This window comes from Pseudophryne corroboree, chromosome 8 (assembly GCF_028390025.1).
Source record: "Pseudophryne corroboree isolate aPseCor3 chromosome 8, aPseCor3.hap2, whole genome shotgun sequence".
Lineage (NCBI taxonomy): Eukaryota > Metazoa > Chordata > Amphibia > Anura > Myobatrachidae > Pseudophryne > Pseudophryne corroboree.
In genome coordinates, this window is record NC_086451.1 from 38,593,182 (window position 1) to 38,606,589 (window position 13,408).

The window sequence follows — 13,408 nt, forward strand, 5'->3', positions numbered from 1 at the left end:
TAACCCCCCTGCACACACTAATATACCACCCTGCACACACTAATATACCACCCCCCTCCCCAGCACACACTAATATACCCCCCCTGCACACACTAATATACCACCCCCTCCCCAGCACACACTAATATACCTCCCCTGCACACACTAATATACCACCCCCTCCCCAGCACACACTAATATACCCCCCTGCACACACTAATATACCACCCCCCTCCCAGCACACACTAATATACCCCCCCTGCACACACTAATATACCACCCCTCGCACACACTAATATACCCCCCCTGCACACACTAATATACCAACCCCCCTCCCCAGCACACACTAATATACCCCCCCTGCACACACTAATATACCACCCTCCTCCCCTGCACACACTAATATACCACCCTCCTCCCCTGCACACACTAATATACCCCCCCCTGCACACACTAATATACCACCCCCCTCCCCAGCACACACTAATATACCCCCCCTGCACACACTAATATACCACCCCCCTCCCCTGCACACACTAATATACCCCCCCCTGCACACACTAATATACCACCCCCCTCCCCTGCACACACTAATATACAACCCCCCCCCTCCCCTCCCCTGCACACACTAAAATTACCAGTTTCCCTCATTAGCAGCAGAATGTACCTGAGTCTGTGCTCCCCCGTATGGTATGGCTTTCTGATAGACCTGCTGGGCTGCTGCTCCTCACGTCTGAAGGCTCCTCTCCTCTCCTCTCCTCTCTCACAGTCACATGTGCACCAGGTGACTTCCTGTTCCTGTCCATGCAGGAAGCAAACTCAGCAGAGCGTCGGCTTCTGTATGAGCACACTGCAGCATGTGGCTGCAAAGGGAAAATAAAAGTGCCCTGGCCCTGGGGGTGGGGGGGTGGTAAGGGTGCAGGCAACATGCCTGACCCCTCAAGTGAATGTGTGAGGCGCTATCACGGAGGTGGGGGGCGACAGATTTGTAGAGACAGCATTTTCTCATCAGTGTGTTCTGCCGCCCTCCAGTGGCCGGCGCTCATAGGCAGCTGCCTAAAGCTGCCTAGTGATAGCGCCGGCCCTGATAGGGAGGTATAGGTCATCTAGGGGTCTCTCTCTGCTAGTTTGCCTTCCCGCCCTCCCACCCCATTAGGTAGATGTTTTGGCGCGGAGTGTCTTGGCTTTGGGTTTTTTAGTTGTGGTTTATCGTTGGCTATTTGTTGGCGGAAAAGAACGGCAGGTTGTAGTTTGACTTGTTAGTCACAGTTTTTACAGTATTGGTGTGGTTTAGGTGCACTCACCTCCATTGACTTTTAAGACCGCTAGATCACCCATCAGGGGGCAGCGTCATCACCCATCAGGGTGGGTAGTCAGCGTGGAGGTCTGAGTCGGGCACCTATTACCTATGTATGGTTTGTGGTAGATTAGGATTGTTTGGGTTTTTAATGTTTCTGAGTTTATTTGCAGTGGGTTATAGCCGTTCTTTTTTCTGCCACCATATGCCGGCTGAATCGGTATGTTAACTAAAATTTTACTTTACAGGTTTTTTCTAATGGTTAGGGTACAATAAATAGCTAACAATTTCTGCCAAATTCAAGTCTCCGTGTCATTATTTCATGGTATTAAAGGTATAGAATGTTTTACTTTTAGAATGGAGGTCCACACATTATCATTAGGAGGTTTATAGAGCTCACTGTACTGTATGCTATTATAAACTGTGTTAGTAACTGAGAATTATTTCAGCTGGCACGAATCTTCAATCAGAAACTGGTTGAATAAATAATTTGTTATTTAATGAGTCAGTTATTAATATAAACCATAATTAAATGTATGTATATTAAGAGTTGGGGTGTACTCTGCAAGGGTTGTGTCATAGTTTCATATACTGAACCGAAATGAAGAGATCTGTTGGGACTTATCCTGAAAGCTGGTAAATCCTGGGATACTCCCGAGTATTACACTGCTCTGTACTCGGGCTGTATTGGCTGTGCTGTGTCCAGACCATACTTGACGACTTTTTGGCTGCTCTCTCCGGGAAAGAGCAGCCAGTTCGGCTCAGCAGGGAGGCGGCCAGTGACGTGTACGCAGAGGGGGGCGGGCCAGAGGCAGAACGGGGGTGTTGCGGAGGTGGGATGGGGGCATGGCTGCGGGATCGTGTCATGTAAGCCATGCCCCCCGCTGTGTAATGCCGCTATTACCGGCATTATACAGCAGGGGGCGTGGCTATCATGACGCGATTCAACAACAATTGCGTCATCGCCTGCCCGGACAGGGGGGGACCCCTGAAATCAGCAGACTTGCCTGCTTTTCCGGGGGGCCGGGAGGGGTCACCCGATTTTCGGGAGCCTCCCGGCCATTCCGGGAGAGTAGGCAAGTATGGTCCAGACTCACAAGTGCTGTGCTGTATAAAGCATATTTACCTACATTACTATTTTCCTCTCTGGGAGAAGCAGGTGGGCAGCGATGGGGGCACGGCCATACTGATCACGGCATTAGACACCACAGCTTATCGCAGGGAAAATTACGTTATTGGACCGGGTCACCATAGGGGCTGGGCTAAAATGGCACAATTAGCATATAATGGCATCATTAGGCTCCACCCCTTCTGCCGAGAATGCAGTTTCTATGTATTTATCTTCCCATTCTGGCCACTTCACTAGGATCCTGAAGAGTAGGTTAGCATGGTATAAAGTCACTGTCTAGGGGTCACGCTGCATGTCACTGTATGCTGTGCTGTTCCTTGCTGTATTAGCTGTGCTGTGTCCAGACTCACAAGTGGCTGTGCTCTTTACCTTAGTGTGCTTTTTTATGTGCATCTATAAGCCCTGTGACCTTTATGCAGTTTGAACCAGCTGCAAATTCAAATACAGAACAAACAAATATTTGAGATGAGCGGGTTCGGTTTTCACTCGGATTTACTCGGATTTACCCAAATCTCCTTATTGGCTATCGGACGTCACGTGTTTTGGTTAGCCAATAAGAAAAATCCAGAAAAAAAGAAATGCCGATAATTCTGGTGTAAAGAACAAGTAAATCCGAACCCGCTCATCTCTAAAAAAATATATATAGTTCTATTGTTTGTACTGTTTGGTGTGCTTTATCCCAGTGCACTGTGTTCACATGCAACTATAAGCCCTGTGACTTTACGCAGTTTGAACTGAGCTGTAAGTTCAAAGACAGAATATATATATATATATATATATATATATATATATACAGATGTAGCCAAAATAATTTTACACCATAAAAATCCCTAAAGCTTCAGGGAGCCTAGGCAGCCTCTAGATCCCCAGCTGTAAACTTCAAATTTCTATTCCATAATATTGTGTATACTGTATGAACATTCATCGCTGTCATATTCATGTGTTTGCCTTGCTCTCACATTGGTCTTATTATATTTTTTCAGTGTATGTTTATTTGAGCACCAATACAAGAATTCAGATTGAATTTATAAAAACAGTTTTGAAGGAGTGGCATTTTTGTATTTGCCCTGGGCGCCATTGACCCTTGTTGCACCTCTGAGTTACTCCTTTCTGCTTCCAGGCCTCGGCAGTGCATTGATTGGAGTGTGACAGCTGCCGGTTGCGGGGAGTGTCCCAGAGACAATTGATCCTATATCCTCCAGCCAGGAGTGTCACTCATCAGCAGCAGCAAAAGCAGGTCACCGAAATCTACCGACCGCCTCCCACACCACGGCCCTTACTGCGGACCTGACTGTCTGTACCCATGTCTAACGCAGCACTTTCTGGGTCTGACAGCTTCCAGCGTGCAGGGAGGCGGCAGAGACGGAACCCCGGTGCCCAACGTCAGTTTGATTCCAACTGCCACATCCCTGCCCAATTACAACTGGTGTATACATGTAAGCATTTGCAAATGAACAGTTATTTATTGCAAACACCGTGGCTGGAATAGAGATTTCTAGTTGTTACAATTAGTTTATATTGCTAGTATAACGTTCTCTTTATTACTGCTGCGATGTTATGTGTGCATAGGACAGGAGGTGTTTTTATATTTTTATCTTCATGTATGAATACATTTTAAATACATGATACTATTGGATTTATTTTCTCAGCAAGACACAACAGCACAGTTTCTTCGTCTTTTGCGGCTTAGGGAGTACTACGTGTGATAACGCAGGACTTGCTCTGGACATTTGTCATGGTCATTCGCAGTCCTCCCACCATGGTAGGTAAGCACAAATCTCTACAGTATGGGGGTCATTCCAAGTTGATCGTAGCTGTGCTAAATTTAGCACAGCTACGATAATTCACACAGACATGTGGGGGACGCCCAGCACAGGGCTATTCTGCCCCGCATGTCAGTGCCGCCCCCCCCCCCCCCCCCTGCAGAAGTGCAAAGGCATCACACAGCGGCAATGCCTTTGCACTTCAAGAGTAGCTCCCGACCAGAGCAGCTTTAGCATGCTGGCCGCGAGCTACTTGTCGCTCCCCGGCCCGCAGCAGCTGCGTGTGACGTCACGCAGCCGCCGCAGCCTGCCCTCCCCCTGCAGCCGCCGGACCGCTCCCCCTAAACGGAGGCTTAACGCCGCCGCCCAGCCCCCTCCCGCCCAGCGACCACCTCTGCCTCAGAGGCAATCGCTAGGCAACGACGGCTGCCATACGCTGGCGCACTGCGGCGCCGACGCATGCGCAGTTCTGACCCAATCGCTGCGCTGCGACAAACAAAAATATACAGATACATTTTGGTGTGCAGTGCAGAAATTAATATACTGTAGTTACGTTACATTAATGGAATTATTTATTCAAAAGAATTGCTTCAGGAATACCCCAAAAACTACTTACTTTTTAATAGCAAACACGGTAAGGCCGACACGGACATCTCGCTGATGGAACTGTGCATTCAGTATGTCACTGTTATAGGAGCCATTCCAGATAATTGGGGCCAGCCACGGAGTCACCAGCAAGACATCAGTTCTCCTAATGAAGAAATGAAGACCCCTCAACAATGACATTTTTAGACATGAACCAAAAAAACATTGGTGGTCATTCCGAGTTGTTCGCTCGTTATTTTTTTCTCGCAACGGAGAAATAGTCGCTAATGCGCATGCGCAATGTCCGCAGTGCGACTGCGCCAAGTAAATTTGCTATGCAGTTAGGTATTTTACTCACGGCATTACAAGGTTTTTTCTTCGTTCTGGTGATCGTAATGTGATTGACAGGAAGTGGGTGTTTCTGGGCGGAAACAGGCCGTTTTATGGGTGTGTGCGAAAAAACGCTACAGTTTCTGGGAAAAACGCGGGAGTGGCTGGAGAAACGGAGGAGTGTCTGGCCGAATGCTGGGTGTGTTTGTAACGTCAAACCAAGAACGACAAGCACTGAACTGATCGCAGATGCCGAGTAAGTGTGGAGCTACTCAGAAACTGCTAAGAAGTGTCTATTCGCAATTCTGCTAATCTTTCGTTTGCAATTGCGAGCGAACAACTTGGAATGAGGGCCATTGGTCACTGTTCATTTAAATTTCTACTTCAGCTCTCCAAAAGAAATTTCTAAATTCCTCTCCCGGAGCGGAAAAGCAGAAGGGAGCTGATGGGGGGCGGGGCCAGGCAAAACATGTCCTTAGGCTCCACCCCCACTGGGAAAATGACATCATTGGTCAATATTTACATATGGGCAGTGCTTAAGTGACACAGTTAGCATATATTTGCATGATTAGGCCCCACCCCTCCACCAGGATCCCTGTTTCTGTGTATTTATCTCCCCATACTGACCACTTCATTAGAAAGTGGGCAGAATGCGGGAGGGGTGCCCACTCTTCCGGGGCTGCGGGGGACTACCTGAAAAACTGGGTGTCTTCGGCAGGATCCAGGAGAGTAGGCAAATATGAAGCATTGTTTGCCCTGCTCCTTGGACAGCTGAAACCTTTCCCAGATTTGCAGTACGCATGAAACAATACAAGGGTTTATTTATATCTATTAGACATTGCTTCAATTTTAATGGTACCAGTGGTATTTGGGAGTTAATAGAGTTAGCGATTGACAGCCGTGCAATTTTATACACTTATGGTTCCATGACTGCATTTTAAGTGCAGATCTTAAGATAATGGGCGGGATATACTAATGTACATCGCCGCCCATCGCCGCCCTGCGCCACGATGCTGATCGCATATGTACTAACATATGCGATCAGCATTACGGAGGACAGCTCTTCCGATAAGAGCTGTACTCCGCGATGCGCAGCGGCAGCCTGACTTCCGGGATTCGGCCCCAGAAGTCAGTCTGCGCATGCGCGGGGTGACGGGGGCGGCCGCAGGGCATGCTGGGAGGGATCCGATCGGATCCCTCACACAGTGCCGCGGAGAGAAGCCCATAGGCTAAAGCTGGCGTACCCCGCCGCGGTGCTGTCCTGCCGGCCGGGGGCTAGTACATCAGGAAAATGCGGTAAACAGGGAGTTTACCGCATTTTCCGCTTAGTACATCCCGCCCATTGGAACTTATAGCCTGCAATATTTATTTTTTATTTATTTAATACCAGCAGGCATATGTAAGAGTTTGCCAGAAGTGTGGTATACTGGCTGATCCCGGATGGTTTTCAAAGTTTTCAATTGTTTACAGGGCATGGTATTGCCTTGCAAATGATTGGCGCTTTAAAAAAAAGTCCAAGATCATCCGGCATTCCACAGCTCCGACACACACGAACCCTATTACATATGCACCCAGTTATTTATATAGTGCTCACATATTCCGTAGCACTTTACAGAGAATATTTGGCAATTCACAGCAGTCCTTGTCCCAGTGGAGCTTACAATCTATATTCCCGACCACAGGAAATTGTGTGTAAACAAGGGGTAAAGACAGAACAACTTACTGTGGTTTCAGGGTCTGCGGTTTCTCATACACCATTCTGTAAAACAAATCATAAGCAAGGATATCCAGCACATTTGGTATTGTTACATACTTGATATCAAATAAGAGAGGCAGAGCCGTAACTAGACTTTTTGGTGCCCTGTGCCAGAGAGAAAGAATTGGTGCCCCCCCCCCCCCCAACACACGCACGCAGACTCACACACACACACACACACACACACACACACACACACACACACACTTACAGACCACTACAAAAAAAATGGATTTGGACACAAATCATCTTTATACCACATTCATGCACTTAACTTGAGAGCTCAGTTACAATACCCTTTATTAAATAACACATTTCAATATACTGTTATACCCAGGATTCGAACCTATATAACCTGTTGAATTGTAATCAAACACCCTAGTCATTGAGCTGTTTGATCCTGCATAAAAACTATGAACACTATATGAAGCTACTGGTACTTTGTGAAAAAATAATCAGCATTGTAATTGAGCAGATCTATGTAGTGTGCAGCCACACATTCAATCCACTGAATGTTGTATAGGTATTAGTGACAGAAGGGGTCCGGGTAGGAGACAGGGGCGGTCGGGAGATGCTGGGCTTCAAAAAGGGGGGAAGTGACAAGTGAAAGTAATTTAAACAGATAATTGACAAGTGCCGTCAACAGCGCCCCCTACCCTGCAGCGCTATGTGCGGTGCCCCTTCCGCACACACCTAGTTACAGCTGACTTGTACGGCTGAGACAATGTATTCGTGATTAGGGAGCCTATTTGCAGCTTTGTAGTGATAGTAAGGGCCTCACTTAATAACTAAAGGTGGGTACACACTGGAAGATATATCTGCAGATCAATTGATCTGCAGATATATCTATGGACGGATCGGGCAGTGTGTTGAGCATACACACTGCCAAATCCGTCAAGGACTGACATCATGAACTGGGTGGGCGCATACACACGTCCGCCCAGTTCAGCTGTCAATCACCGCCGGCCGCCGCAGCATGGGTACGGGCGGTACACACACAGCGACGTGCCAATATATCGGTAGATATATTGGCCGTCGGCTGTGCTGCGGGCCGACGCGATACATCTGTGAACGACGGAGTTCACAGACAAATCGGCCGTACACACTGGCCGACGGACCCGCGATATATCGGCCGTTCAAGAGAACGGCCGATATATCGGCCACTGTGTATGGGCCTTTATGAAATGCTTGTTACTGATCTTAAATGGTGCTCCAATCAATCAGCTCCTGTCATTTTTCAAACAAAACCTGTAAAATGACAGTTAGGAGCTGATTGGTTGGAACACCATTTCAGATATAACAAGTGATAACAAGCATATATCTTTTTATTAAATGGGACCCTAAAGTGGAGATTCAATTGTTTGAAAAGTCATTTGGGTGTCTGTTTTTTCCTATCTAATAGACAGGAAATAACAGTCACCGAAACATTTGAATTCCCCCCTAAGAGTTGACAGGTAGCATCATAATCCCTATTCTGATTTTCCTTCTATTGTTGTCCTGTTGGGTGTTGGTGGTGGAAATAATGTACTGTGTGTTTATTTGTGTATATGGTACTTTATATGAATTGTGTATGCTCTCCCCACAAGTGAAGATACATTAGTCCATTATTGTCCTCACTGGGAATAAGACACTGCCCGCATGGCGTACTTTGTTGATTTGGGGTCTGGGGGCTAGTCAACCGCCAATGATTGAGTTGTGTATACAAGTTATTATCTTGTTTTACATCACCTTGTCCGCCTCCGAGCTTACTATTTCTGTAATTCAATTAGTTCTCAAAAGAAATTCGATCTAATTCAATTGCAGAATCAAGTTATTATTATGCGTCATTATTTACGTAATTAATGTTTAAATGGTTACATATTTATTAAGTGTCATCTTCAACCGTTAGGCCAGCCTTGGTCCTCAGAGCACCTTAACAGTCCAGGTTTAAGGATATCCCTGTTGGAGCTCAGCTGGTGTTATCAAAATTAATGAGAAATAATTAAGTCACCTGTCCTCAAGCATGGATATCCTTAAAACCTGAACTGTTAGGGTGCCATAAGGACTGAGTTTGGGAACCAATGCATTAAGCAGTTTATAATCACCAAACCTATGGTCTCCACAGCTATTTTTTTTTTTACTTGTCAAATAGAAACCGCAGTTGCAGCCTAAATACCGCCTCCCAAACTGTTGCGACAGATCTGCTTTTCTGTCTCGACATTACCTCTCCCAAACGGTCAATCTCTTTGCGTATAAATCCTCTCTATGGCCACCATTGCAAGATCAACACGTGCGCGGTTTTACTTAGATGCATGCGCAGACTGGCGATAATTGCTCAACTGCGCTTTGTGTCCAACTTTAAATCAGGCCCTGAGATTCTTACAAGAATTGTTATTTCTTAAATTGTTACCTTCCAATTGCATAGTTTGTCAGTTGATCCAAACGTGGAGTTAGATTATTTTTGAGGCTGTAGGAAAAAAATAATTAAGGGGGGCATGTACTAAGCCGTGATAAAAGTGGAGGAGTGAGTCAGTGGAGAAGTTGCCAATGGCAACCAATCAGCATTGACGTAACATTTATGATTTGCATACTATACAATTGTACGGAGAAGCTGATTGGTTGACATGGGCAACGCCTCCACTGGCTCACTTCTCCACTTTTATCACTGCTTAGTACATGTCCCGCTATGTCTCTTAGTACGGTATATTAATTATTAAGAAAATAATGGTAAATACTCTAGGAGGTATATTTACTAAAGTGTGGGTTTTCAAATGTGGAGATGTTGCTCATTAGCAACCAATCAGATTTTGGCTATTATCTTCTCGAAGGTGCTTGATAACCGATAAATAGAATCTGATTTGTTGCTAAGGCAACATCTCCACATTTGAAAATCTGCACTTTAGCAATATACCAATAGATGTCTATATATAGAATCCCACAGGTAGGAAATGCGCAGTTGAATGTTAGGGGATAAAAAAAGTACACATTGCGCCCCCTGCAGTATTGCTTTGTAGAACCATTTGGGGTCTGATTCTGAGTGGCAGGCAAAGTGGCTGTAACTGGGGGCAGCTACGGAAGCCATATTTACTACCTTATGCTTATGTGTACACTAATGTGCCAGTTCATGCGTGACGTCAGACACCCTCCCTGCAAACGCTTGGACACGCCTGCGTTTTTCCAAACACTCCCAGAAAACGGTCAGTTGCCACCCACAAACGCCCTCTTCCTGTCAATCTCTTTGCGATAGGCTGTGCGAATGGATTCTTCGTTAAATCCATCGCACAGCAACGATCTGCTTTGTACCTGTACAACGCACATGTGCATTGTGGTACATACACATGCGCAGTTTTGACCTGATCGCACCGCAGCGATAAAACCTAGCGTGCGATCAGGTTGGAATGACCGCCTATGGCCCATACTTGCCTACTCTCCCGGAATGGCCGGGAGGCTCCTGAAAATCGGGTGACCCTCCCGGCCCCCCGGAAGAGCAGGCAAGTCTCCCGGAATCAAGGGTCCCCCTGCCCGTCCGCCCACTTAGTGTGTAAAGTGGGCGGTCCGGGCAGTTGATGACGCGATTCTTGCTGAATCGCGTCATCATAGCCACGCCCCCTGCATTGTAATGCCGGGGATCGCGGCATTACAGAGCGGGGGCGTGGCTTAAAGGATGTGTCATGGTAACTCCACCCCTGTCCCACCCCTGCTCCACCCCCGTCCCGCCTCCGGTCCACCTCCTCCCCACGTCACAGCCCTCCCCTGCCCCCCTGCTGAGCCGACCTGGCTGCTCTCTCCCGCAGAGAGCAGCCAGAATGTCGGCAAGTATGCTATGGCCACTACTTCAAGATCAACACATGCGGGGTATAAGATAGATGCATGCGCAGACTGATGATAATTGCAATAAAAAAGCTTTGTGTCCATCTCTAAATCAAATTCTTACAAGAAATGTTATTTCTTAAATTGTTACCTTCCAATGTCGTCATTTTTCAGTTGACCCGTAAGTGAAGTTAGATTATTTTTGAAGCTGCAGGGACACATAATTAAGTTGTTTAGCACGGTATATTTGTTATTAAAAAAAATAAGATTTTACTCACCGGTAAATCTATTTCTCGTAGTCCTAAGTGGATGCTGGGACTCCGTAAGGACCATGGGGAATAGCGGCTCCGCAGGAGACTGGGCACAACTAAAGAAAGCTTTAGGACTACCTGGTGTGCACTGGCTCCTACCACTATGACCCTCCTCCAGACCTCAGTTAGGATACTGTGCCCGGAAGAGCTGACACAATAAGGAAGGATTTTGAATCCCGGGTAAGACTCATACCAGCCACACCAATCACACCGTATAACTCGTGATACTATACCCAGTTAACAGTATGAAATATAACTGAGCCTCTCAACAGATGGCTCAACAATAACCCTTTAGTTAGGCAATAACTATAAACAAGTATTGCAGACAATCCGCACTTGGGATGGGCGCCCAGCATCCACTACGGACTACGAGAAATAGATTTACCGGTGAGTAAAATCTTATTTTCTCTGACGTCCTAAGTGGATGCTGGGACTCCGTAAGGACCATGGGGATTATACCAAAGCTCCCAAACGGGCGGGAGAGTGCGGATGACTCTGCAGCACCGAATGAGCAAACTCTAGGTCCTCCTCAGCCAGGGTATCAAACTTGTAGACTCTTGCAAAAATGTTTGAACCCGACCAAGTAACAGCTCGGCAAATTTGTAAAGCCGAGACCCCTCGGGCAGCCGCCCAAGAAGAGCCCACTTTCCTCGTGGAATGGGCTTTTACAGATTTAGGGTGCGGCAGTCCAGCCGCAGAATGTGCAAGTTGAATCGTGCTACAGATCCAGCGAGCAATAGTCTGCTTAGAAGCAGGAACACCCAGCTTGTTGGGTGCATACAGGATAAATAGCGAGTCAGTTTTCATGACTCCAGCCGTCCTGAAAACATATACTTTTCAGGGCCCTAACTACGTCCAGTAACTTGGAATCCTCCAAGTCCCAAGTAGCCGCAGGCAACACAATAGGTTGGTTCACATGAAAACTGATACCACCTTAGGAAGGAATTGGGAACGAGTCCTCAATTCCGCCTTATCCATATAAAATACAGATAAGGGCTTTTGCATGACAAAGCCGCTAATTCTGATACACGCCTGGCCGACGCCAAGGCCCACAGCATGACCACTTTCCACGTGAGGTATTGTAGCTCCACGGATTTAAGTGGCTCAACCCAATGCGACTTCAGGAAATCCAACACCACGTTGAGATCCCACGGTGCCACTGGAGGCACAAACGGGGGCTGACTATGCAGCACTCCCTAAACAAAAGTCTGAATTTCAGGCAGTGAAGCCAGTTCTATTTTGGAAGAAAATCGATAGAGCCGAAATCTGGACCTTAATGGAACCCAATTTTAGGCCCGTAGTCACCTCTGACTGTAGGAAGTGCAGAAATCGACCTAGCTGAAATTCCTTCTTTGGGGCCTTCCTGGCCTCACAGCACGCAACATATTTCCGCCATATGCGGTGATAATGGTTTGCGTTCACTTCTTTCCTAGCTTTAATTAGCGTAGGGATAACTTCCTCCGGAATGCCCTTTTTCCTTCAGGATCCGGCGTTCAACCGCCATGCCGTCAAACGCAGCCGCGGTACGTCTTGGAACAGACAGGCCCCCTGCTGCAGCAGGTCCTGTCTGAGCGGCAGAGGCCATGGGTCCTCTGAGATCATTTCTTGGAGTTCTGGGTACCAAGCTCTTCTTAGCCAATCCTGAACAATGAGTATAGTTCTTACTCCTCTCCTTCTTATTATTCTCATTACCCTGGGTAAGAGAGGCAGAGAAGGGAACACATACACCGACTGGTACACCCACAGTGTTACCAGAGCGTCCACAGCTATCGCCTGAGGGTCCCTTGACCTGGCGCAATATCTTTGTAGCTTTTTGTTGAGGCGGGACACCATCATGTCCACCTGTGGCCTTTCCCAACGGTGTACAATCATTTGGAAGACTTCTGGATGAAGTCCCCACTCTCCCGGGTGGAGGTCGTGTCTGCTGAGAAAGTCTGCTTCTCAGTTGTCCACTCCGGGAATGAACACTGCTGGCAGTGCTAACACATGATTTTCAGCCCATCGGAGAATCCTTGTGGCTTCTGCCATTGCCATCCTGCTTCTTGTGCCGCCCTGTCGGTTTACATGAGCGACCGCCGTGAAGTTGTCTGACTGGATCAGCACCGGCCGGTGTTGAAGCAGGGGTCTAGCCTGACTTAGGGCATTGTAAATGGCCCTTAGTTCCAGAATATTAATGTGTAGGAAAGTCTCCTGACTTTTCCATTGGCCTTGGAAGTTTCTTCCCTGTGTGACTGCCCCCCAGCCTCGAAGGCTGGCATCCGTGGTCACCAGGACCCAGTCCTGTATGCCGAATCTGCGGCCCCCTAGAAGATGAGCACTCTGCAGCCACCACAACAGCGACACCCTGGCCCTTGGAGACAGGGTTATCCGCCGATGCATCTGAAGAAGTGACCCGGACCACTTGTCCAACAGATCCCACTGGAAGATCCTTGCATGGGACCTGGCGAATGGAATTTCTTCGTAAGAAGC

At 47.4% G+C, this 13,408-nt stretch overlaps 1 protein-coding gene across 2 annotated transcripts in view; it reads right to left on the reverse strand.

Annotated features, from left to right (window-relative positions):
- Window positions 1-13,408, reverse strand: part of LOC134948345 (histo-blood group ABO system transferase-like) — a 110,959-nt gene that overhangs the window by 10,772 nt on the left and 86,779 nt on the right. Inside the window, exons 4-7 of one of the 2 annotated variants that reach the window (XM_063936269.1) lie at window positions 10,780-10,836; window positions 9,229-9,285; window positions 6,807-6,842; window positions 4,785-4,919 (exon numbers count right to left, since the gene is read on the reverse strand). In XM_063936269.1, coding sequence (XP_063792339.1) covers window positions 4,785-4,919; window positions 6,807-6,842; window positions 9,229-9,285; window positions 10,780-10,836 — 285 coding nt within the window. The remainder of the gene's footprint in view (window positions 1-4,784; window positions 4,920-6,806; window positions 6,843-9,228; window positions 9,286-10,779; window positions 10,837-13,408) is intronic. The other variant, XM_063936270.1, reaches the window with a different exon arrangement.